General features: G+C 39.9%; 1 protein-coding gene across 1 annotated transcript in view; it reads left to right on the top strand.

Moving 5' to 3' along the window:
* Positions 1-19,224, top strand: part of Lyplal1 (lysophospholipase like 1) — a 30,410-nt gene extending 11,186 nt beyond the window's left edge. Inside the window, exons 3-5 of the mRNA XM_003474229.5 lie at positions 6,816-6,985; positions 17,986-18,101; positions 18,891-19,224. Of these exons, the coding sequence (XP_003474277.1) occupies positions 6,816-6,985; positions 17,986-18,101; positions 18,891-19,130 (526 nt within the window). The 3' untranslated portion in view covers positions 19,131-19,224. The remainder of the gene's footprint in view (positions 1-6,815; positions 6,986-17,985; positions 18,102-18,890) is intronic.
* The last annotated feature ends 7,628 nt before the right edge of the window (positions 19,225-26,852 follow it).

Raw genomic sequence — 26,852 nt, 5'->3', positions numbered from 1 at the left:
TCTAGTAGTTATGTAGGGACGAACATCTCTTCAGTTTTTGTGTAAACTGCTGTATCACAGGTGAGTGAGTAAGTCGTGGTGCTGTTTCTTTTCCAGCCCTGATGCCCTTTACTTCTGTCTTGTCTTCTTGCTTTTGTTTGAACTTCCAGTACCTTGTTGAGTAGAAGGAACGAACTCCCTGGAGTCTCAGAAGGGAAGCGTTTAGTTCGTCTCCATTGAGTATGAGGTTATAGGATTTTATTGGAGGTACTTTTTATTATTTTGAGAACATTTCATTCTTTGCCATGTGATTAGGTTACCTGGGGAGATCATCGTTTTCCTCACTAATAGCTGCTCTTATCTTTAGAAATGGTCACTTTTCGTCACTGACAATACCCTGAAGTATAATTTGCTTAATAATAACATAATACTCATCAACTTTTCTATGCTTACTTTACATGATTTTCTCTTTTCACTGTTAACATATGTATATCAGTTGTATTCAAACGGCATTTAAAATATATAGACAATATGTAGTTTCCCTTGATTTTTCCCTTTAACCTGACAGTGTGTCTTTTAAGTGATTTCCTTAAGCCACATAAATTTAGTTTACATAGAATTGATATGTGTGAATATAAGTCTATAATTTTATTCCTCTAATCTCATTTTTTCCTTCTTTTAAATTATTTGGGCATTTTAATACTGCATTTTAATTTTTTCACTTTTTCCTCCTGATCTTGCTGTGGTACAATATGTACGGCAGGCATTTCTCCTTAGAGTTGATTTTTATCACTTTTAGTGACCTGTGAAGGCTTAAATTACGCAGGGCCTTTTAGCTTTTCAGTTTATAATTATTATGTGTGTTACGGCTATCTATGTTGAAAACTCTACAAAACTGGCTTATAACTTTTGGTTTGATGGCCACACGTATTTTAAAGCACATACGAGAAGAGCCGGAGTCCCTCAGGCCTGCCTTACTTGTGGCTTGTTAAGGCATAATGTTATGTTTTGACTCAAGTTTTAATGACCATTTTGGTTATAAGTACTCTTTTTCCTCAGCTATGTTTAGTAAATCTTTTTAACCAGCTAAGTAGGAACATATTAAGTGAAAAAAATCAATTATTTTGCTTTATTAATTAAAATGGGACATAGAAATGTATTTTCTCATTATGTTAATTTGGAACCCAATAAACATTTTTATTTCTGTGACATATTTTTACTATATTTACAATTAATTTGGGTTTACTATTGCAACTTTCATTTTTTAAAAGATAATAATTTTTTAACAAGCTAGCCATCATTTATATGTTGATATAATTTCTGTTGTTGTTTGAAACCATCATAAAACTAATAGAATTTATGTAGCTCCCCTTACTTTTTGATTCGGCATTTTTCCACATAAAGTACATGTTTCTATTTTTCATTAAATGCGTGCTCTAAACCAGACCTAGGCACTAATTTAGAAGCAGTACACAATGGATTTGTCTCGTGCTCTCTTATCTCAGGCACACTTGAAGATTCCTTTACCTGGTCCCAGCAGATCTGGAGCAGGAGTCCTATTAAAAACAGCTGTTTTGAGGAAATAGTTCACTACTTTGCTAAGTTTTTTAACTAACATATTTAAGTGCCTATTATTAGGTAAAAACCTGTGGTTTCTTTATGAAAAAATGTTAAAGCAACAAAAGAAAAATTAGACCATTTTCTAGAAGTTTCAATGTGGCTTTTGTCACAGCTAAAGCCAAAAGATATTCAAAGACAAATAAAATAATTTTAGACATTATGCTATTTTGAGCTGATACGAATCATTCCCAAGTGACACAGTGATCACTGATTGACACTGTCATTCAGTAAAGCTCATGCAGTATCCGCTATGTGGGCAATGTGATAAAAAAAAAATATGATGTCTTTCAAACAGTTTACTACAGTCAAAGACACATTGCCATTAAACCCTCTCAGAATACCTACCTCCCTGTGAACGTACTGTCCCATGGTCTTGCCGCTTTCTGATCAGTCACACTGTTGTGGCTGCCTTGATGTCTCGAAAGGATTCGAAACATTTACCTTTCCTGGTCACTTTGACTCTCAGAAAGTTAGGTGGAACAGCAGGGCAGGGAACTGGAATAACTGCTGCAGGGCCCAGGGTGGGGAGGAGTCACAGGACAGAGCCACAGGAGCTCGCTTGTGAAGGTGACATTTGGCCTGGGCTTCCACTGTGCAGAAGCCTCTGATGCAAAGCTCCTGCACGGATTACGAGCTGGTCCCTTAGAGGAAAGTTAGGAGGGTGGTGACCCAGAGCCCACGGGCACTGGGGAGTCCCTAGAGGAAGAGGAGCCAGGCTGCTAGCCTCAGGCTAATGGATGGCCTTCTGTGTTTAGGCCTTTAGGAGAACCAAGATCAAAACAAAAATAGCTATCTAGCTAAGTGTCTTTTAGCTTTAGAAAACCTTGGGCATTTTTTTTTTCTAGCTTAATATTTTACCCATGTGTAATGGGTTGATTGATTGATTGATTTAGGAGCCACACAGATGTTCTTTGCCAAACATATTTATTTATTGTGGTAATGTCTGAGCTGTTTTATACCAGCTCATAAAGTGATTTATTTGAGGAAGAAGGTGAATGAGTATAACATATGTGCCAGGTTTTTTTTTTTTTTAGCTGTTTAAAAATCTGTCTTTTATGCTGTATTTAAAGGTTATTCTAACATTTTAGGAGACTTATGCATGCTTGATTATCATTCTTAGCACAGTAGTTCTAAATTATTTTTTTCTCATTAAATTTTACTAATTATCTCCTTTGAACAGAAAATTTTAATTTTCTTGGAGAAGTGAGAGAACTAAAAACCGCTAAATTAGTAAAATGCTTACATTAGGACTTTACTTCTGCAGACCGTCTATCTCTAATTAATTAAAGAAGGTATTGTGGGGGAGGGAGGAAGAAGTAAAGTGAATGTCATTTTTTTCCCATTAATGGCTCGGTTCCCAGAATGATTCACTTTTTAGCCTATGATATCATCCTTATTTAAGTGCTTAGACAGACAAATAAACACTTAGAGAAAGAGCAGAGCAAAATGGGAAAGGAAGTAGAAATAATTCAAAAGGGTAACAATCTAATTTGAACTTTAGAGTGCTGTGCATTCAGATTTGATTTAGAACTTCACTGCAATTTCAGTGACAACCCGAATACAGTCTAGGGCTTTATCTGGGCTGAGAAGGACAGTGGAAAGCACCTGCTTTGGTTTTCAGTGTTTAAGAGAGTTGTCCTGATGTTTCCTGGGAAAGGCTTGAATGCTTTCTGGCTCTTCCCACTCCCAGCTTACCTATTTCCTGGAGCTGAGCAGCTTCTGGGGTCAGGGAGTAAAAAGGAACTGTGGCAGGTTTAGGCCTAGAGCCTTAGAGATAGGTGCCCGACTTTATCCTTGCCACACCAGAGGGAAGCCTCGCTGAAAACACAAGCCTGAGAGCTCTGTCTGCAAAACTCAAGTGTTAATTTCCAATTACAATAAAACATTAATTAGAATTCCAAAAACATTTTTGTAAAAAAGAGAAGTATTTCAAAGTATTTTAAAGGTTGATTTACGTATGTAGCGGCACACACCTGTAGTCCCAGCTACGTGGGAGGCTGAATCAAGAGCATCACAAGTTCAAATCCAGCCTGCACTGCCTAGTGAGACTTTGTCTCAAAATCAAAAAAAAAAAAAATAAGAAAGGCTGGAGATGTAACTCAGTGGTAGAGCAGTTGCCCCTGGGTTCCATCACTGGCACCACCGAATGAATAAATGAATGTTTGCTAATGTTCAGGTTAATTTTTTAGGTCAGTGGTGAAGGATAGTGGGTACCTAACAATAACCAGAACAAGTACGAAAAAACATATTATTAATGATAGAAGAGAGATTTACTTCTCACAACCTCAGAACAGAAGTATACTAGAACAATGGTCAATACAACACTAATTCATAAACAGATGGTTGGAACAAAGCAGAGTCTTCTCAGTCACAGTTCCTCATCTGAATCACAAAACACAGAATAAGATTACTCCATTTTTCCAGGGCAGTCCCGTCTAACAGCACTAGATGCATCAAGTCTGCTACATGTAGTATATGTCCTAGGTGTGAGTGTCGACTCTCCCATAGAATCCAGGCAGAGAGAAACCAAATTACGGAGAACAAAATTAAGCCTTTGGAGAGATAGGGTTTCCCTCGGAGAAGGGATGTGGCTGTCTCCGTTCCTCAAGCACAGTCGCCTGTCCAGGTGGTGTACAATGGATTTGAATCCTTAGATCATTTTGTGCATAAAAATAAATTTCCAGGGGCTGGGGATTTAGCTCAGCGGCATAAGCACCTGCCTTGCAAGCAGGCAGTTGTGAGTTTGATCCCCAGTACCAATAAAAAGGAAAAAGACAAAAAAAAAAAAATTTCCCCCATGTTAACGATTTTAAAATCCAGACAGAAAACTAAAAAGAATATCCAGGGTTCTAGATGTAAAAAGCCATGGGCTGGAGAAAACTTCCTAAACAAAGGAGGAGAACCAGAAATTCAATTTTTGGAAACAAAAAATCACATAAAATGTAGTCTTATCTGGTTAAAAAAAAAAAGGAGCTTAAATACATGTCAGTGTTCAAAAATAAATTTAGAGACCAGTACTTGAAAAATAGATGACAGATGGTCATCAGTAATAGAGAAACTGCTCCTCTGCACTAAATAGAAAAAAGTTAAAACCCCAATAGCAAAAGCTCAGTCAGTCAGCATCTGTCTTTTCCTGGAGTTTTAGAGCAGCTGAGTGTTAAATATTGATGGAAGCCTGCAAGGGGAGCCCCAGGAAGTCTATGGGAATTGCCTGCCAAGGGGCATGACGGGCTTTTGCAGGGGGGCATGTCTTATGTTATTGTGGAGACTGTGGTTGTATTATCAAAAATACTTGCCTTTATACTTAAAATACATACCTTTGTATATGCAAACTATACCTCAAAAAGGTTGATTTTAAAGTTCTAGCTGATCCTCTTAAAAGACCTTTCAAAGCACGTTAATGCCTTGGCCATGAGTGCTGCAGCGGAGGGGTGTTGTCCTGCCTGGGCTTTGGAAAGTGTGTTTTTACAGCTTTATGGCAGCAGCTTTGAAACGTAAGGTGAGGATGGCACCTTGCAATCCAGTGATCCCATGTCATCTTCTCTGTTCCACAAGAACAAAAGTTCCAGTGCACAAAGCCCTGTATGCGTGTATGTTTAATGTAGCATTGTTCTTAAGGCCCAGCACCTGGGAACCAAGGAAGCTCCATGATATGGGGAAGGGAATGAAATTGTGCAGATCTTTATCTCAGAATGTGATAGGGTCATTTCAAAGCTTGGGTGAGAACTGAGTGAGATGGGAAGTTTCTGTGCAGTGTTGGTAGAAAAGAACACGACATATGTAAGGAGGGTGCATTTGCATCTCAGAATGGCAGGGTAGTACTCCAGAAAGTCCTTTAAATATGTTAGTGTGTGTTACACAGTGCAAGGCTGTCTTCCCATAGTACAGAGGATAAGAAGTGTGAGCGAGGGGACAGGAAGGACAGAGGTGAGCAAACAATTAAATGGATAGGACAGCATCAAACTAACATGTGATGACAGTTAAAATTCATACATATCACCCCATCTTTGTGGAATGTTTGCATGACTTGGGGAGACGGTAGGTTTTCAGGCTTTGCCTTAAGTGAATATTTATCTCATATATTCAAATTTTAGAAAACTTGTTGCAAGTGCTACTTATAATGTGATTTTGTCTTATGAACACACAGAAGATTCCCCAGGTATGAGTTTTTGCTCACTTGAAGTCAGGAGACCTTTTGGTTTTCAGGTTTGCTTCAGTTTCTGAGAGACACTTTGCAGACACAGCCCTCCTGACCCCAAGCTCCCGGCAGGATCCCCAATTGCTTTGTACCTGCAACCAGTGGAGAAAGGGTGGCCCAGCACACCACGGGGTGTGGCCCTGAGGACCAGCGCTCCAGCGCCGTGGCTCTGCTGCAGCTTCCTCGGGTTGTCACTGGAGAAGACAGGAAATCACGTCTGGACCTCAGCTGGGGCCTTCCAGCCCTCTGCTTTGTTTGTTGGCTTTTTGCTTTCTTTTTTTTTTGGGGGGGGTGTTTTTGTCTAGCTGCACGTTTCATATTTTTACACCACTGATTTGGGCCGACAGAGTCTGAGAAGTGTGCTGGGGTGAGAAGAGACCTGTCTTTGGTCCTCAGAAGGAAGGTCACCCGTCCTCGATGTAGACTTCTTTCCGTCATGATGGCTCTCGTCCCTGGCCATTTTCCATGGTGCTCTCATGTATAAGAGAAACCCAGTTTCTCACCCTCAGTAAGAAGTTAGGAATTCCCAAGTGTAGGCAGCGCCTTCGTCAGGCTCCCGCAGCCCGTACTGTGGGCGGCCTTTGTTCTCACGTCTGTCCTGTGTGTCCCCCATGCACCTCTCTCTGCTTACACACAAGGGTCTCTAGGTTTGCTTCTCTCACCTTTCATTTACCTTTGTCAACAGGGGACACAGAGCTGCTGGATTCGACTGTCATTGGCTAAAAGCAGAATGATGCGTATGTGTTTATGTATTTGAGTGGCATTCCAGAGCACTAACCTGTAACAAAATGGATTAAGATTCATTAGGCCTTTAATAGCCAGCATGTGAAAGGTGGAAAATTAAGTTGACCAGTTAGCTTTAGTAAACATGAAATCAAGTATAGGAAGGTGAATGCGCTATGTGAATTATTTTAACATGAAACTCAGAAAATTAAAATTGTTCATGCGAAACATTAGTTTTTCAAGAAGCTTTTTTAATACTGTTCCTCATTCCTCTTCCTGTTGTCTGTTGTCACAGGCCGTACACTCCCATGAGGGGCAGGATCTCCAATGTGTGGTTTGACAGACTCAAGATCTCTAATGACTGCCCCGAGCACTTGGAGTCCATTGACAGGATGTGCCGGGAGTTGACCGAGCTCATCGATGAGGAAGTCAGCGGCGGCATCAGCAAGAGGCGGATACTGCTGGGTAGGACCGTAGCATCTAGCACCTCATGTCTTCGGTCCCCTCTAGTGCTGCACATCAGCTTCGCATTGTTTGGAATCTTGCTAAGAATCTCTTGTATATCATTTGACTCGTTCCTTGTTTTAGATATACTATGTAGTATGGCTTTGAGAAATACTAGAATCAGAAATAACTGCTCATGAAATTCTGACTTTGTTTTTGAGTAGTAGCATAATTTGCCATTTTTAATAACAATTAAATTTGTTCAGTTTAATTATTAACAGATTTGCTTCACTTTTCAAAATATTTTAATTAGCTTAAGTCTGATGAGCATAAGATTAAACTACTATTTCTGTGATTGAGACATAATAGAAATCAAAATATAGCATCAGAGTGATGAAAATTAAACTTTAGGGTAAATCTCATACGGATGAATTAAATAAGTCTTCAGGGAGCCATGTTGCCAGGAAAACATAATACCACTTTATGGACATTTACCTTGTTTAATGCTTTTTCTGTACTTATCAAATACACAAGCTAACAAAATCTCCATTTCTCTAATATATACAAAAGTGAAGTGAGTATATGGGATTCAAGGTATGGTCGGGTGAAAAATGTTTTTCCAAATATAAGTACCTAAGTGTATTTCATGATGAAGTTATAAACCAAATTAAAGCATTATGTTCTAAGTAACATGGAAATACATATTGATGGCCTAAATAGGCAAGATTTGGATACATTAGTGGGCAGACTATGAAATTCCTCTGTGTGTACTGACGTGCTTAACTGCCCATTGATTTAAAGGGGTGACGTGATAGGAGGGATAGAGTCCATCTGCTCTGTCCTGGCTGCGACTTCCACTTCAGTTGATTAAGAGCAGTGCAGCCTCCCGTGCAGCAGTGTCAGCTTTCTGGGGCTTGGTTTGCTCATCTGCTCTACATTTTTAAATTTGACATCAAGGGCTAACTCTACTGGGTACAAGCATGGAACATGCTGGGAGTGCTAGGAAGGGCCCAGGGAGAGGGCACCAGACACTCCCCAGGGCCTAGGAGACAGAATTATAAATGTGTAAGTATCTGTCAGATTCCATCTTGCACTCATTAGCAAGTATATTTTAAGTCCTAACTGTGCTGAGCAAGGTGCTCAAAGGGACACAGATAAATCGGAGAGGTTCTGTTTCCAGATTTCTGACAGCAGCAAGGGCTGGTGAGGGCTGTGCCCCAGCCAGGCTGCAGTGTCCCAGCATGGTGTGGCCACTAGATCTACAAAAGAATCAGTCAGGCGTATTCTGCTTTAGCTCCCAGAATCCATCACTGTGCCCACCACAGAACTTAGGGCCAGGAAATCTCCAGTAAATAGCATAGTGAGTATCATTACCAGTGAGTAAACTGATGATTTCAGTAATTACATACCTTAGGAGTTTAGAGGAAGAAGGAGTCATAGATACTTAGGCTGTTAGAGTAGGGTATAATAGAAAGGGGCGATGGCTTTTGAGATGCATAAGTTGTTAGAATGTTAGACAGTGCAGTAGGGAGGGCTGGTACACAGAGTGATGTGAATAGCATGCTGGAAGTAGAGAAGGTGACTAGGTTTTACGGAATCCTACACATGATTTGGATATCACGGAAAGTTCATTGTGAGTAGCACTCCGTGGACTGTGATGGTGAGCCTGAGGGACTGGGGACCCAGACGGTGTGGAGTTCACAAAGGCTGGTCCAATCTGAAGTGTGCCACGGCCCAGTTGACCCACCACTTAATTACCTGCATTGCAATTTTGCTAAAAGTAGAAATGATGCTTATAAAATACTTGCTTCATTCTAGGTCCCTAGACACTATTTTCTTTGGTTCCCCTTTCTCCCATCCTGTGATATAATTATGTACCAAGTAATCAGTGAAGGATTACTGAAGAATGCTATTAAGTCATACATTTAATTAGAATTATAGTTTGGAGAGCGAATCTGGCTGAAGGATTGAAAGTTGATCAAGGGAAAAACAGCCCCTGAATGCGTCAGGACAAGATTTAGAGACTAAAATGTGGTGGAAGTAGGAAAAGAAGAAATTAGGAGGAGAAATTACTTTAAGGTCAAATTACAAAGTCTTCATCAATTAAAACTGTGGAAGGCAGACAGATTGGTTCTCTTATGGAGCCTGTATTAAAGAGGTATCACATCCGGTGGAACCCCGGTCTCCTGCACACCCCAAGATCAGTACTTCATCAGACTCATCTTTGGCTATGAAAAAGACCACGGGTTCTCTTAAGATCAGAGAGCCAGAAAAATTTTGAACCTAGGACTACTTCCTTTCACACTCCATGCCTTTCCCATTAAATGGAATCTTTTTAAGATTCTCAATACGCGTTGTCAAGTTCCTTTCAAAACAATTTGTAGCAGTGGATACTTCTCCTGCCTATGTTAGAGGGTCCTTAATTGCATCTGCATTGCATAACAGTCTTAAAAAAATTTTTGGAAAAATAGGGAGCCAAGAAATGTAACTAATTTTAGTATGCTATTTTGATTTTTAATCCAGTTATAGCCTGACACTGAAGGCCTTTTTAAGTTCAATCTGTTAGTCTTTTCATTTATTTGTTTATCCAAATAATCTCTAATTCTAAAAAGCTTTTCTCTCTCTAGAGCTTGGATGAATATTCAACTGGATTTTTTTAACTGGTTTTTCTACAACGTGTATTTGTTTTCTTTATTATTTATTTAATTACCTGATTTCTTTTCTTTTTCTGGTGTGTGTGTTTTTTTGTTATTCATGTTTTGCTTCCATATAGTGAATAATTATTTTCTGAGCTATGAAGAGAAATTTGTAAGAAGGTAATCTTATTTACAATAAACCAATCAGTAACAGACCCAGTTGATTTTATCAAAGCTCCATTGACTTATAAGAAAATAATCTTTTGTAAGACTTGCAGACTGCTATATTAGAAAATCATAAAATTTGAAGTTCTGCTATATAGCTTTATGTATAAGTATTGTCAAGTCTGAAAGTGAGATAGGAAAATGCATGTCTTTAGAGTTTGTAGGGGAATCATTCCTTTCTGCAGTTCCCTGTCCTAGCTTGAGATGGGAGAGGGGCCAGCAGAGGCGCAGGTGTCAGCCTCCGTGCACTTTGCCTTCCCGGTCGTAGGTGTTTGAGGGTGGCGAAAACCGTCTGCAGTAACAGTTCTCCGTGGTCATGCATGTGCTGTGGAATATGCAGGCAGGACTCTCGTGCTGTTTCACTATAAAGGTGATTTGTGTCGCCCCCCTTTTGTGTGCTGGGTTCTTCATCAATATTAGCTGTTGACACATAGAACAAATAGAGAATGCTGTACAACCCCGTGGAATTCTTGTCGTAGTTGTTTTTAGTTCTCCTGGCCTAGTGAAATCTCTTCTGTATTTGAAGATCTGACACAAGAGGTGTTACTGCCTACTTACTTATTCCACGTTGCTGTTTAGAGGTAGTAGACCCCCACCTCCTGAGCTGTGAGCATCCTTGCAAACGTGGGAAGGCAGGCAGTAGCAGGTAATGAAGTGAAGACCCAGGCCACAGCCTCAGGCTGCTGGTCCTGGCTCACCACTCACAGGTGCACTGCTTCCCGCACCTTCTGGTCGGGGACTGTGACACTAATGCCCCTTGGGAGTTTTGTAACTTAGTCCACCTCTGTGAAATGCTTGACTCAGAAATGCATCTGCTGTGTAATGTTGTAAAAGCGTTCTTACTTTCCCATACTTTCCAATCCACCCCATGCCAGTAATCAGATGGCAGAAAGGCCACCTGGACCCGTGCCACCCCTGGAGGCTTGCGGTGGCTTACTCTGCCTCCTTCTGGACGCTCGCTTTGTCCCTGGTGCCTGTGTCTGTGTCGTTCTGTCACCGCTCGTGGACCGTTTACACAGGACTTACCACACAGTATTCTCTGCTGATTTTTACACTAAATAGTACAATTTAATTTGCTAGGTAAGATTTAAGTGCTCTTCATAACATTGTTATGAAAGAAGGATTCCATGGGGGATCAAGGGAAAGTTCCATTTGAGATTACGCTTTATATTAAAAGCATACGCATTCTCTATACTGAGGTTATGTGTTTTAAAAAATTATAATGGGAAAAATTTCAAAATAGTAAGGTTGAAAAGAGAACTTGATTTGTTGGTATAAAACTTGTCAACTTTATGCCTTTTGCTTACTGTGTGGACAAAGCTGTAGTTTACCATTGACAGTACGTGCTAATGGCCCATGTCTCTGAGGTCATATCTGCAGCCAGGGAGTTTTGTGAAGACAGCTCCGTCTGTGTTTGATGTCGGTGGGAGCCCATTTTTCCTCTGGGGTTTTAGTTTAATTACTGCTCTTTTCTTTGATTCCTGCATGAGCCTACGGGCAGCCTAGCTCACCTGGTCCCCTGGAAATGATGCTTCCCATCACTAAGGTTTATCTCCAAGGTGTTAGTGCTGGAGTGCCAAGAAACCTCTCTGCCAGTTTCCTGTCATAGTGCGCATGCAAAGGGTACAGGGCGCGAGCACAGCAATGAGAAGGTCCCCAGCCCTTTCTGGAGCTGCTCTGAAGAACAGGTGACCCTCCCGCAGCTGGGTCTCCAAGGATGAGTAAGAGTTTGATGCATGGAGAGAGAGCCAGGCAGCAGCAGCACACACACCTGCAATCCCAGGCTCCCAGAGGCCAAGGCAGAAGGACTAAACACCTGAATACCGCAGTGATTTAAGGAGACCCTGTCTCAAAATACAAGGGCTGGGGTGGAACCCAGTGATACATAGCGCCTCTGGCTTCCATCCCCAGAACTGCAATCAGTCAGTCAATTAACCATAAATTAAACAAAGAGAAGCGCATTCCTCAAAGGTAATAAGGAGCCAGGTTCTCCAGGAAGTGGCCGCTTGGTGTACTGGTACGTACCCCAGCTCACTTGGCACGGATGGAGATGGGACGAGGGGACCCGAGTGACCTGCAGAGAGGGGCCAGGAAGGACACAAACCCAGGAGGTTCACAAGAGCAAGTGAAGTCTAAGTGACACACCCTACTGTGGGACTTTCAGACACAGGAATGAGTCAGACCACACTAAGAAAATTAGAGTTGACTACAGTGTGGCATGAATGTTCTTTGTCATCTCAGTTTTGTGCAAAGGCTGTGCGTTGCTTTCTTAATAGTTTGTCACAAACTTCTGTGAGAGTAGGAGGAATTGGGCAAAGGCTCCCTTCCTGTTTCATCTCTAATCCGTAGAAAGTGTTCGAGGAGAGGATGTTTCTTGGTTACTTTCCTGAGTCATCATCTAGATGCTAAGGATGTAAGGTATGTTTAGTTGTATGTGTTTGTACCTCTTGGCTCTGTGATGTTATGATAAAGTTTAGGGAGATATGCACTTTTAAATTGCTTTGTGACAGATGTCAGGGAGGTCAATGCTAAAACCAAGATTAAATGCTGTATTATAAGAAGACTTTTAGTAATATTAAATTAGCCTGGCTTATTAACGTTTTGAAAATGTCCAGTATACAGATACAAGCATATTTCATAGTAAGTATGTCCTTTCTCTATTTCTGTCTCTCTCCCTCAAAGTCTATCTTGAAACTTCATTTCCTTCTAGTATTTTTGGTATAATTCAAGGAACCAAAATGAAAAAGGAAAAAGTGTTTATTTCTGTGCTTAGAAAGTACATGAGATATACTACTCTAACATTAGCTGCTATTTCTATTACACTTGGCAGTTTTGACTGTAATATGCCATGTTTTGTATTTATGTATTGTATAAGTTAAGAAATTGTTTTCATAATTCAGCAGGTAAAACAAGTTATAATTACTTTCTTTCCAGAGAGAAAACTAAAATTCAAGGAGATTTCTGGCTAATACAGAGTTGGGACTAGAACCCAGGTCCCTTGATTTAATCTAAGAACTTTGAACCATGATCAAATTCCTTTTCTGGCCACTAGGTGGTGATAACTTGTTATCAAGAGAAAATTATTTACCATAATTTAGGTTTAATTCTGATCTAGATGTATAGAACCTAACACATGACATGAAGAGATCACCCATATTTTGACAGTATGAGCCTTTTATCAGAATTTGGGGACAGGGACAAACAAGTGCTCTGGGATCACACTTGAGTCACATGGAGAATCTCCACACCCACCCCTGGGACTGGGTGAGAGATTATGGGTCCTTCTACAACTGGGCAGCCTTTACCTCCGAAGCGCTGTGTGTCTGCACAAATACCAGCACTCAGTGAGTCTGCATTTACTTTAAAATTATGATGCTGTAGGAAGTCACTATATACCAGTATTACATGAAGGAAAAGAATGTATTAAGTTGTACACATAGAATGAATTTAACTGCTAGAATGAATTTTAAAAGAACACATCCAAATTATGTACCAGTGGTAAGATTTTGGATGACTTATTTTGTTCATTCACATCTGTGGGGTACAGACACTTGACAGAGTAGATCATATTAATTTATTAATTTCATAATCGGATTTAAAATAAAACAAAGGGATCCTTGGTTCTCTCATAATGGAACCTAACACTGAGTTGATAGGCTGCCTCCTCCTGGACCTTATCAGTGTCTTCAGGAAGCTAAACGTTGGGGGTGACGGCTTCTGCTTTATAAAACCTTAGTTATTACACAGCCTGTGTTTCTTCAGCAGCAGTTTCCAAGGTTTTAAAACCTTGGGACTGTTGTAAGTTTTAAGTAGAGGAAAATAAATAGTTTGTTTCTCCTACAGGTTTAGCATGAGAGGAAATACACAAATACATGTGTTAAGCATGAGTTGCACAGCCCCAGATCTTCTGTGACTTTATCACGCTTAATCTGAAGAAGTAGAAGATCTGTTTGAATTCATGCAGTGGTGGACTTTATTACAATTTTAAATCCTGTTTAGTTGATAGCAGATTTTAATTGTTTTTCCCACTTAGGATTTTGTTTTCAGATTCTCTTAATTTTCCCAATATAGTTTTTTTATAGATTGTTTCTGTTTTATTTTACATAAAGAGTTCATAAAGCCAAGTTTATTATTTTTAACATGTTTTACTCAGCTTGTTAATCTTAAGTGTATGTTGAAATGTTAAGTCTGACATTTTAAATACTTTACCAGCAACTATAAATATCCATTATAACTATTACCTACAATGAATTTACTATTTGCTGTTTACTTATTGAACAGTGTATTTTATATTAGATTTTAGACTTAGGTGGAAAATTTAATTCAGATGACTAGACCTTTGTGTTGAGTTTTCTTCTTTTAGAAAAAAATACACAAAATCCCCTTTCACAGTGGTGTACCACGGTAAAGGTGATTGCATTGTCAAAGACATGGTGATTGTAGATTATAAATGGGGAAAGAAATTTTAAATCTTAAAATAATGGAATTTCATTGCATTCATTTTTCTTTTCAGTAACTTAGGAGAGTCGAATGTACTGGTCAGGGTCTGCAGGCCACATCTCCTGTGTCTGTGTACTCACAGTGGCGTTTCACTATGATATTCCCTTTTCCCCTTTCAGTTAGTTAGGTCCTGACGTGAGTAGGTTCCCTGGTCCAAAGGAATGAGGTCTTGGAGTAACTGGATGCATAAAACATTCTTAACAGGTGTACTTTGCGGACCATTTTTATATATTTTGCCCTGATTTTACATTGTCCCTTAATGATTTTTATTATACCATCACAATTATCTTTTTATGAAATATTGACACTCCTTATGTTCCACTGATGAAGTCTGACGTTTTTACAGTTTGATACCCCTTTTCCAATATAGCCCCTTCTTTCCTCTGGCTTTTTAAGTTCAAATTGAAACTAGTTAAAAATGAATGAAATTTAAATCTAATTTCTCAATGACACTATTATATGTAATTATGTTTCAAATGTTTGTGCACAAAACCATAATTCAGGCTACTCGACTGTCTCAGAAAACTGTACTCGTAGTGTCTGGATTTCAACTACGACTGTATTTGCACTGTTTGTTCCTACCCAGTGTACTTAATTGTGAACTTTTGCCACACGTAAATGTGTCCTGCAGACATTTACCTGCATCTCAGTCCTCATGAGTTACCGAAAAGAAAAATGAACACAGTGAAACATTATTATTTTAACATTTAGGCTGCACCCTTGGCCCATTTATCACATCCAACTGTGGCATAAAAGCTTTTTAAAATTAGACATAGGTGGCAGCGTTTTGTTAGCAGGCCAGGGTGCGAGTCTAGGTCCTTAAGAAGCCAGACCAGGAGTGGCTGGCCTAGAGCACACCAATGCTGGAGTCCTAAAGTTCCCAAGCTTGCTTTCATCAGATCACTCAGAAGCTGCATTTCTTGGTGAGAAATTTGTCTCCTTGCGGAAATATCTGTATTGCACTTCAATTTAGTACATTTGGCCAGCACATATTTATAAAGCTCCTTGTGTATGCCAGGTACTGTTCAAGGCTCAAGGGACCTTTACTCTCCAGTGAATATTAGGCCTTTGTGTCCTGATTTTAATAAACTATCAGTAGACAAAGTTGCGGAATATAAAACAGTGTCTGGCTTTGGGTTTTATATTTAGTGAAAATCTACTTACTAAACTCCCCAAGGAATTCAGTGCTAGGAAAAGCTTTACCGCCTTGCTCTAAAGAAACCCTGCAATGCTGCTCACGCCGGTTCGCCACTCCCGTCCAGACCGCGCTCGCCAGGCTCTTTGCTTTGCTCTCCTCAGTCTCGCACACCCCTGCCTGCGCCATCTGCTCCTCCTGCGCTCAGCCGAGTTTTAGAGGCCCAGCTTTACTGGTAACCGTGCGTGTTGCTGTGGACAACACAGAATTCGTTTTGTGAGTCACATAGGCCGCAAGGAAGACGGGGAAATGGGAGAGAGCAAGGAAGCGGGGCCTGGGGAAGGCTGATTCGGTGGGACTCAGGGAGCTAATGGATTCCTACTCCCAAGCTTTGAAAGCCTTTGTGAGCTCAGCTTTAATAACTGATTATTAAGTTTTTGTGTGTAAAAGTTTGACGGAGACCCCAGAGATCACGCCAGCTGACTAATCATACTAGAAATGAAATCCTGGGTTTCAGAAATTTACACGAAGGCTTACCGCCAGGGAGTGTCCCGGGAGGGCAGGAGGGAGGCTCCTGTTTTCAGCTGAATTCCCTCTTCACCGAATGTCAGGGTGGAAAATGCTCTGTGTGTCTCTCTGATAAATGCGGCGGGATCTGTAAATCCTCTGTCACTTGCCTTTTATTTCACTGGCACACCTTTGAGCCTGTGAGAAGGAAGCCAGCTCTCTAGCCCGGGGTGCACGGGGTGGATGCTGTTTGCTCAGCTAGTCGGCAAAGCTCTATGATGCAAAAGGCTGCTTCTGACTGTTGAAAATTTCAAAGTTCAGGCACCTAATTAACAGCCGGCCAATCAAGGCTCGATAAAAATACTATTTCTGCAGGGTAGACATGTGATTTAGTGGTAGAGTACTTACCTAATACAAGGCTCTGGGCTCTCAAGTCATCAGAACAAACAAACAAACAAACAAACAAACAGAAAATCCCAATGACCTCAAAATGTGTTTGCTTTCTACCTCACATAATGTTATTTTATAGAAAAACTTCAGCAGCAAGGAGAAGTCTGTAACTAGAATTGTGACAATATATAAATAAAGCTTGGTGTTCTTTCTGCACATTTAGGATGAAGACTTAACAATAGGCAGTGATAATCTGTTCTTGGTAAGCTTTTCCCCATCAAAGATTAGTCACTGCACAGATTTGTGGGTAATCCAGCTGTGAGCAGACTGATTCACACATGCAAATTTTACAGGCAGCTTTAGGGTATTTATTATGTCTATCCCTCCACTGCTTTGTTCACAAGTGTCTGCCTTTAGAGGTGTCAGCGAGAGTATTTTGGAAAAGCATTTTCAGGTGGTTTTCATCCGAGGTGGTCTCCTGCTGCTGGTGAGACCCTATTGTCTCTGTCTGGTTATTATATAAACTATGTTCTTTTACTAAATCTAAACTTCTGCCGAGCGTGGTGGTACACTCCTGTAATCCCAGCACCTGAGAGGCTGAGGCAGGCAGATTGGCAAGTTCCGTTTGCTTCATGTGTAAAAGACGTATATTGCAGTTAATTCACATGTATCTGGATTGGAATAATGTAGGCTGGAAACTGGAAAATCTGAATTTTATAAAACTTGAATTCTATAAAGAATCCCATGAATATGTGGTCCATTGGTTACTTTGAATATTCATTTTCTTGTGAAGTGGAAACTCAGCTTCTTTGTAGTCTCATTCAGGTTTGGGGATATCACAGGCGTCTCCAGCCCACAGTCAGGCATGGGGTCTCTGGTTCTCTGCTGCTGTCACCTCATTATCTCTCTGTTCCGCGGTGTGTGTACTTCCTCATCAAAGCCTCCTGAGTAAGGGGGTCCATGTCCTTTCACCCCCTGTCTCTGGGAACTGCCACTGCATTTGGCACATACAAGACCACGAAGAGCTGGTTAAGTTTCCACTGACCTTCCTTATGACATCAGAAAGCCATTTCCAAAATAAAACCGTAATCCAAAACTGTTCTAACCTGCTCACCAAAGTTTCGGTCATCCTTCCTAATTGAAAAATTGCTAAGTATCCATGATGTGGTGGATACTGGAAGCACAAAGCCACACACACTTCACAGCTTGGCAGATAAAACAAAAAGGTGCATAATATTAATCATGGCTGCAGTGTGAGGACTTTCTATAAGTGACATAGAAGTTGACATTAGAAATTTAAATGAGTAATGCCTGAACTATAACTCATAATTGAGTTATGAGATGTATTTTGACTTGGTGAGCCTGACTTCTTTGTCCAGTCCTAGCTGCTTTCACAGCACCGATCTCTTCAGAAGTGATGACTGGATGGGGGAAGTATTACTTACTGATCTTACCAAGTCTTTTTCTAGGATACCTCATATGGATTAAAATTAAATTCCTTTTTAGCACAAATGTCTTTAAAGGTTTTTGAATATTTTTTAAATATCTAAAGAAGACTCGCATAGATACATCTTGTAGTGAATTAATGCCTGTATTTTTCTTTTTCTGCCAAATTTTTGCTTCTTTAGGAGGATTTTCCATGGGAGGATGTATGGCCATGCACTTAGCATACAGGAACCATCGAGATGTGGCAGGGGTATTTGCTCTATCTAGTTTTCTGAATAAAGCATCTGCTGTTTACCAGGTAAGTTCCAGATTAAAAAGCAAACAAAACAAACAAACAAAAAAACCATGAAGCACACACAACCAAAATAAAATTGTAATTAAGCAATTAAAGTTGATGCACAGCTGATACAAATTCAGCATTCCTAGGAATTTATGCCCATTGAGTTATAGGAATTAGATCTAGCTGATAATTTTTAGAAACTGCCCTGTACAGAAAATATTCTCAAGCAGAGTTTTGAGGAGTAAAGAATCAGAGTGTGTGTATGCCTGATAGTATGTGTATATTTTGTACATATTAAAAATCTAGATGACTATAGCCAGGCTTGCCCTTTCCACCTTGAGCATACTCAGAACAAAAAAATCACATACAAAGTTGGTACTTAACTTTGCAGCAAAATCCTAGTTTACGAAGATGGTACAGTGTACTGTGGCAGCTTCCTTCCCAGAAGTAAAAACAGTAGAGCAAGTAGCAGTTTGTGGTCTAGAATACCATCTTTTTGCTAGTGTGAGCTTGAGCTCTGAACTTCTCCCCTGCTGCCCCCGTAAAGGAACTGCCTTCCCCATTGCCCAGCATCTTCCCCGTCCTTTGGTGCCTTCAGGACATGCCCTGGCCACTGGGAAAGTCCTCTGGCTTGCGCCAGCCACCGGCTCAGCCCCTGTGGACATCTCACACAGTGCTCCTTGTATTCCTTTTGCCCGTTAGTTACCGAAGCTTTGGTGAAGTTGGAATTTTTCTTCCTCTGTGATTTCTAAGAATGACCTTTTAAGTACAGTTTCTTACACTTTTCCTGTTTACTTTTTGATCTAGGCCCTTCAGAAGAGTGATGGTGTGCTTCCAGAACTATTTCAGTGTCACGGCACTGCAGATGAGTTGGTTCTTCATTCCTGGGGCGAAGAGACAAACTCAGCGTTAAAAAGTTTAGGAGTGAGCACAAAGTTTCATAGCTTCCCCAGTATGTACCATGAACTCAGCAAAACAGAGCTGGAGCAACTAAAGTCATGGATTCTTACAAAGCTGCCGGGAGAAACGGGAAAACACAATGAATGAACTCAGACTGACTTGTTAATACACATGTGCTGTCATTTTGGAAAGTGATTTCTTACTGCCAAGTTATAATGATAAATAAAACACTGAGAGATGATTTACCCGCTTAGGTACTTTTTAATTATTGAAATGCTTAGTAAGAGAGAGAAACATAATCTTGTTAAAGGTAAACATTAGGTTGCATTCTGCCTTAATTTTCACATAAAGTTTTGTAAATATTTGATGACTTTTGGAGTAGTTGAGCATTCCAACTTAAAAAATAACAGCATTCTACTTTAGTATTTGCAAGGTAATGAGAAAACATGAAAGGAATTAACATGATGTTACTTTATATTTCTTACCATTTTCTTTACATTTCAATCCCAAAATAGTTACATAATTATTTTTAACTTAATTTCATTAATTCAAGTTTATCAAGTTTCATATTAAAAAAATATGAATTACGGGCTTTTATGATAGAGTTAGAAGTGTGTATTAGTCAGCTTTGCATCACTGTAACAAAGTGCTTGAGCCAGGCCACTTAGGGAAGCTTAATATAGCTCATGGTCCTGGGGGCTCCTGGCTTGGGCCTCTGGTGAGTTAATGCATCACAGCAACAGTGCCAGTGAGAGCTCCCAGTGCTCACACCATGAGCATGGAAGCAGAGTGAGAAGCACTGGAGTCCCAGAGTCTCCTTCAAAAGTGTATTCTGGGCTTTTTAAAGTCCTATCTGCTGTCATCAGCTGCTGTGTCACTGATCAATTGATAGCTAACACACTAGGTGTCTAGTACACCCATGTTCACTTCTGGAGCTCCATTTGGGCTCACTTCAAGTTCATGGTGATCTCTTCATCTGAGTTTCCCAAGTGCTGGGATGGCAGGCATGTGGCACCACAGCTGTCAGTACTTATTTAGATATTAAGAATTTTTTTCCTGGAAGCTGGGAAGATGGCGGATCAATAAGCAGCAAAATAAAGAGCATCTCTGAGAGAAATAGCTCAGATGCTGGAATAAAACATCCTGGAGAAGACCAGAAGGAAGGAGATGGATCCTCTCAGGAAGAAACTAAAGGGAAAAAAAAAGAAAAGAAAAACATGGATGGAAAGCTGTAGCCAGTTGCGCTCTCACTGGGGCCAGTCCCAGTATGTACAAAACGCCACTGGAATCCAAAGATGTGTAGTTGTGGTGAAGTTGGGAGTTGGCAAACCCAAGGGCCTTGGCAGGAGGACTCAGTCATGGAGGGGAGCAGCAGAACGGAGACCAGGGCTGACTTGGAGATCTGCACTGGCTTGTGGTGAGTGTAGGGAGCTCAGTCCTCCCATGGGAGTGGGCAATTAGCCAGGCGACATTTTGGAGTTGGACAGGATAAGCTCAGAACCAGAACTGCAGTGGCTTCAGTCAGCCACTCCTAGTGCAGAGCAGATTGGTGAGAACTGCTTGAACTGAGTCCTGCCCCTGTGAGCGATCCAACAGCCAAGCATAAGTTCTCCCTGAAGCTATCCCCAACTGGCCCCATCCGCACACACTAATGTGGTGAAGTCTCCCAGTGGTTGACCAGCTCAGAAGGGAGAGGCCAGCCTGCCCCACTTGTGCTTGTAATTCAGTTGTCATCAGCAGACTGGAGAGCAATCCCTAGCCAGCATGCTTCAGAGTAATTATAGCCAATACAGGAAGTACCAGGGACCCCACTGTCCACTTGTCTGCAAGAAACCAGAAACATGACAAGAGGCAGAAACAAAAGGAAGTCTACAGCTTCCAGCCCAAAAGTACTGGCCCAAGAGAGGTAAACACAGAAGAGATTGGGAGTTGTATACCTACAGTTTCTGAAGCAACAGCATCTGACATAAAGAAATGTCTTTGTGGCATTATAAAAGAACTCAAAACAGAAATTCTAATACAAATAAAGGAAGATATAAGAAAAAAGAAATGCTAAGTACCTTTCAAAAAGACACAGATGGAAGAATGGAGGAGCATAGAAAAAGGAAAGAAACATTCGATGAAAATTTTTTTTAAAAACACACAAAATAGATTCAGAGAGCTTACCAGAAAATTAAAATCTCCATTGAAAGCTGGCAAAACTGCTTGAAAAAAACCCAAAGATACACTAGCAAACCTTGAAAACAGTTTTGCAATGTGTAATTGTGAAAGAAAAGATCTCTTAAAAATAACAAGGAAACAAGAAGTAAAAATACAAAGGCTAGAATATGACAAGAGGATCTATAACTTAATAAAATTGTGAGTGAAGAAGTAGGGGTAAACACAAACGAAATGCAAAAGCTGTTCACAGAAATAATTAAAGAAAACTTCCCAAGCATAGGAAAAGGAAATGATATTCAGATACATGAGGCATACAGAACATACAGCTATAAGCAAAATAGATCTACACCCAGACATATAATAATCAAGATCCCAGAAATTCAATACAAGAACAGAATATTAAGAGCTTTCAGAGAAAAGAAACAGATCACCTATAAAGGAAAACCCATCAGAATCATAACAAACTTCTCAACACAAACTATCAAGTCAAGAAGGGTTTGAAACAAAGTATTCTAAACCCTGAAAGAAAATGACCTCCAACCCAGATTGATGTACCCTGAAAAACTATCTCTCAAAATTAATGGAGAAACAAGATGCTTCCATGACAAAGAGGATCTGGGGGAGTTCATGACCACCAATCCAACCCTACAAAAAATACTGAAGAAAATGCTAGAGAGAGAAAAACGATCATGGTTTCAAGAACAGTGACAGAGGGGCTCACTGAACACAGCAGATGGTGGAATGAAGGGGAAAAGTAGACAACCAATGGCAGAAAAATAGCATGGCAGACATGAGTCTGAGAAGGTTGGCCATAATCACCAACATGGATGGCCTCAATACACTACTATAAAGAAGCACAGGCAGAGTGGATCAGGAGATAGAGTCCATCAAGATGCTATATATAAGAAATATGTTTAACCTGAAAGCAGGTTTATGGACTGAAAAAGAGGAGAAAATAATGCTGTATGTGACAGGGAACCAGAAAAAAGTGGGGGTAGCTCGCCTACCAGCTGCAGATTGGTTGGAAAGACATAATACTTTAATATAATAGAGAACTACTCAGCTATAAGAAAAGAAAATCTTGAGGTTCCGGTAGGTAAGTAGATACAACTTGAGAGCAGTTGGTTCAAGCAAGGGTAAAAAAGTTCAGAACCACTTAGGTAAATAGTGGGTTGCCTCCCTAATCTAAAAACTAAAGGAGTTAGTGGGGTACAAAATGTACAATGTACCTGGGAAACTGAAAGGGGAGGAACTGTCTAAATAGGGAAGGCAGAGGACATTGTTAATCTTGTATCATGATTTGAAACCTATATTGCTTTCATCACTCTGTTTAGTTTGATTATGTTCTGTTCCAGTTTGTCTACTTATACTGGATTTGAGGGCATAGACAGCTATTCCAAAGATAGTAGAATATACTAGAGTAACCATTTTTAATTTCTATAAACTTAATCTGAAATGCTGTATTGCTTTCACTGCCTTGTTTTGACTGATTTATCTGAATTTGTTTTGTTTGATCACTATCTTATCTTGACTGATTTAATTCAAATCTGTTATGTTTGTTAGTATCAAGTCTGAGTATATAGGCAACCACTCTGACGACAATAAGATTCACCATGATACCCATTCTGGTTTGACTATTACCTTCTTTTGAAGTCTTATAATGTCTCCAGTGTTTTGTTTTTATTGATTTTGTTCTGTACTGCTATGTTCAATTTTATTGTACCCAATGATATGGGCAATTCTATTGAAGATAACAAGAGATGTCATGATAACCATTGTAGATCACCTCGTATTGTGGTTTTAAATCATGTACTATGTCCATTCTGTTGTTTTGAATGACCCCATTTGGGGTTTTTTGTTTTGTTTTGTTTTTCTCATATGGTTTTATTTTTTTTTAAAAAAAAGTGTATTCCATAACCTAAGGACTTCCCTCTGGGCCCCATCTTTTAAAGGTACTTGGCACCCCTCAATACCACCACCCTGGGACTAAGCTGTCATATATGTACCTGTGGGGTATAGTAATCCAAACCATAGCACCTTTTAAAAGATTTTTCCACAGCCTCAGGCCACCAGAACCAAGGTTTTGACTCTCAGTGGTGCTATTTTTGTTGGGCCAATGGGCTAGCATGTAGTAAGTACTCAGCACTAATTATAAGGATGGTCATGGTCTAGTTTCATAATATTTAATCAAATAATGGCTGGTAAATGAAATTGTATGACTTCATTGAAAATGCTTTCAATGATGTCCTGTATTCCTTGGTAATATCTCATGCATGAATAGTCTAATCTTCTAGTATGTTATCCTTCTAAAAACACCTCGTAAAACAAGCACCATCCCAATTTTGCATAAATGCAGTATCTGCCAGCTTTCACATCATACTATTTTGAATCATTGATAGTGTATGAATCAGTAGTTTATCTCTGAGTAGTATTGCATTGTATGGATATTCTACACTATGTTTACCCATTCACCACTAACATTAGGTAGTTTTCCAGATAGGGCCATGTATAAGACTACTGTGGATACTCATGCAAAAGTCTCTATAAATCCATGTGTCATAATTTTCCTTAGAGAAATAAACAATTGGCTATGACTAGGTCATATTGTTAAAAATATATTTATATATACATTGTTAACCAAAAATTACTCAACTGTTGCTCAAAATAGTTTTGCTATTTTGGGTTCTAATCAGGAGTATATCAGATTCTTGCCACACTTGATACATCTAGTCTTTTTAACTTTATTCTAGTAGGTATATAGTGGTATTGCATTGTGCTTTAATTTACATTTTGTCAATGCCAGTAATGTTAATTTTATGTATTTATGAATAGTGCCCCAGCAGTATTGTTGAAAAAACTATACTTCATACATTGAATTATTTTTGTATATATGTCAAAAATCAGCTTCATCTTACTTGCATGGATCTATTTCTGGATTCTTCTGTGACATTAATGTATTTATTGGTCCAGTCGTCAACAAAACCACTGTGTCATTTACTAAAGTTAAATACTATATAGCCACTTTCCCATAACTTAGACACATGTCCAAAACCTGAAACGTAAAGGAGGCAGATCTGGCATACAATTTTAATGAGTTCAGTCCATGGTTATGTAGCCCAAAGGCAAAAACAGCACAACAGTGGAAACTTGTTCACCATATGGTGGCTGGGAGTCAGGGAGCGAAGGAAAGTGGAGCCAGAGATAGAATACATCACTTAGTTCACCACCGTGAGCTGCCTCCTCCTAACAGGTTCCACCTCTGAACTCAAGACTTGTGGGCGACATTTTAGATCCAAACCATAACATTCTACCCTTACTCCCTGCCAAAGGCTCATGCCTGTCTCCTTATGTAAAATTCAGTGTGTCATTAACTGAGTCACTAAAGTCTTAAAGTTTCGGCAGTGCTGAAGTTCAAACCCAGAGTCTCCCGGGAGACTCAAGACAAACCTTAGTTATGGGCATCTGTAAAAATCAAAAAGAAAGTTAAATGCTTCGAATGTGCTGTGGCCCAGAGTAAACATTCCTATTCTAAATGGAAGCAACAGGGAAACAGAAATAAATCAGAACACAGCCAAACAGGGCAGACATTAAATCCTGCAACTCTATACCTAGAATCAGTGACAACTCCAAAGGGCTGGGGGATACTCACTCTCATGCCCTTGCCAGTTATGGTCTGCATCACCTCTCCCGTGCGTTCTGCCAGCTCACTGCCTGTGGCTTTTCTCAGCAGACACTCCATGTTCCTGGAATCTCCAAGTTCATGGGATCTTCACCACACCTTCAATTTCATTCTCAGAGCTCCACACGCTGGTGTCTCACAGGCGTACTTCCTGGCCCAGGCCTCCTCACATCCAGGTGGATTGTACCCCTGTGATTGTACAACTCTTACAGTAGTGTGGATGATGCTGAAGTCTCCCACCAGCTGGAGCAATAGGTAGGCCACACTGAGCCAAGTCTGCAGCGGCCAGTGAGTACCTGGATGGTTGAGGGAACCAGTGCCCTCAAACAGGGAGTCATGGAGTTTTCTCAAATAGAACACTTTACAGTTTTCACCCTTCAGCCTGAAAAGATTTGGATTTGAACAATTCCTGAGGTGTCTATTGTCCTGATATAAAGTACTTGGCTTGTTTTTAATGCTAATATGTTTTTAGTGCTAAGACAGCCACACTTCTTTGCCCCAGCATTACAAGTGCGTCCTTCCTGTCTAAGCATCACACCATTCACCTCTGCCCTTTGTTCTTGCATCTCATTATAAATTAGGCTGAAAGCAGTCAGCAGGTCCCATGCCACAGCTGAATGAACATTAGGCTGCCCTGAAATTTCCTGTCACTTTAATTAGTTTTCTGCCCTTAATCTCAGACTCCTGCAAAGTCTCAGGACATGGGTAAAATAAGGACAGTTTTTCTGGAACTGTCCTCTTGTCCAACTGCCAGTTCAGTTGTCTTCCTAGCTAAAAGTTCCTGAGCCTGGCCTTTACTGCCTGCAGTTCTATCAGTATCCTGGGCTTCCGAGCTCTGATCAAAATTACTCATCAATCTCTGCACATAATATTGTAAGGCTTCTCTAGCACACAGCTCCAAACTTTTCAAACTCCTCCTGCAAACCATTTCCAAAACTTTCTGAATCACATAGTCAAGTATAATCACTGAAACAACTCCACTCCTAGTACTAATGTTCTGTATTAGTCACTTTCTTGTACCTAGGACAAAATATCCAACACCTACAATTTAGGAGGGAAGGATTACTTTGGCTCACAGTTTTAGTGATTCAGTGCATGATGAGCTGGCTCCAAGGCAGAAGGGTGAGGCAGCGGCACGCTGTTCACTGCCTGGTGGTCAGGGAACGAAGGGAAGAGAAGCAGAGCTGGGGGCAAGAGTATATTCTTTACACCCAACGTAGCTGTCTCTTCCTACCAGGACTAACTCTGAAACAAGACTTGTGAGATGTTTTAGGTCTAAAATATAACATATAATTCTTAAATTCAAAGTTTAACGCACCCAACGTATTCTTATTTTTCAAAATTGTTTTAGTCACTTTTGTTTCTACCATTTCTATTCCTATTTGAGGATAAGCTTGTCTTTACTCCCCAACAGCATCAAAAAAAATCTTTAGGTTTTGGTAGGAATTGTGTAAAATTTGGGTTTCAATTTGAGAATTGACAGTTTTATTGTTCTGAGTAATATGCCAGTTCACTAGCAGATTTCATTTATTTAAATCTCTGGTTTATCAGTGTTATTTATCTTTTTGCATGCAAATCCTGTAGATGTTATGTTAGATTTATAATTTGCATTTCATTTTGTGAGTGTTTGTAAATGGTTGTATAGTATTTGATAATGTTCATCACTAACCTAATGAAATACAATGATAGCTTGGTTCACAAACTTAATTATTTCCTTGATTCTTATCACAAACCAAATATAATGAGAACCAAATGAATTCAATTTTTAGGTTCAGTGTTGCCCTTATTGGAAAATTTGGTTTAGTTGTCATCCAGAAACAATTTGAAACCAAAATCATGAAAAAATTGTTTGTGAACCGAGGTACCACTGTACAGTTTTTATATGTTGATATTAATCTCGGTGGCTTTAATTATTAATTTTAGAAGAGATGCTATTAATTTTCAGTAGAAATGATATCATGTCCTCTGCAAACTGGAACACTTCGATCTTCCTTTATAGATGTGTGTCTTTTGTTTTCTTTTGTTTGCGC

The sequence above is a fragment of the Cavia porcellus genome, unplaced genomic scaffold (assembly GCF_034190915.1).
Source record: "Cavia porcellus strain 051 isolate PalLab524CR breed Dunkin Hartley unplaced genomic scaffold, mCavPor4.1 scaffold_26, whole genome shotgun sequence".
NCBI classification, from domain to species: domain Eukaryota; kingdom Metazoa; phylum Chordata; class Mammalia; order Rodentia; family Caviidae; genus Cavia; species Cavia porcellus.
Note: the sequence above shows the minus strand (reverse complement) of the source record. Positions and strands in the feature narration are given on the sequence as shown.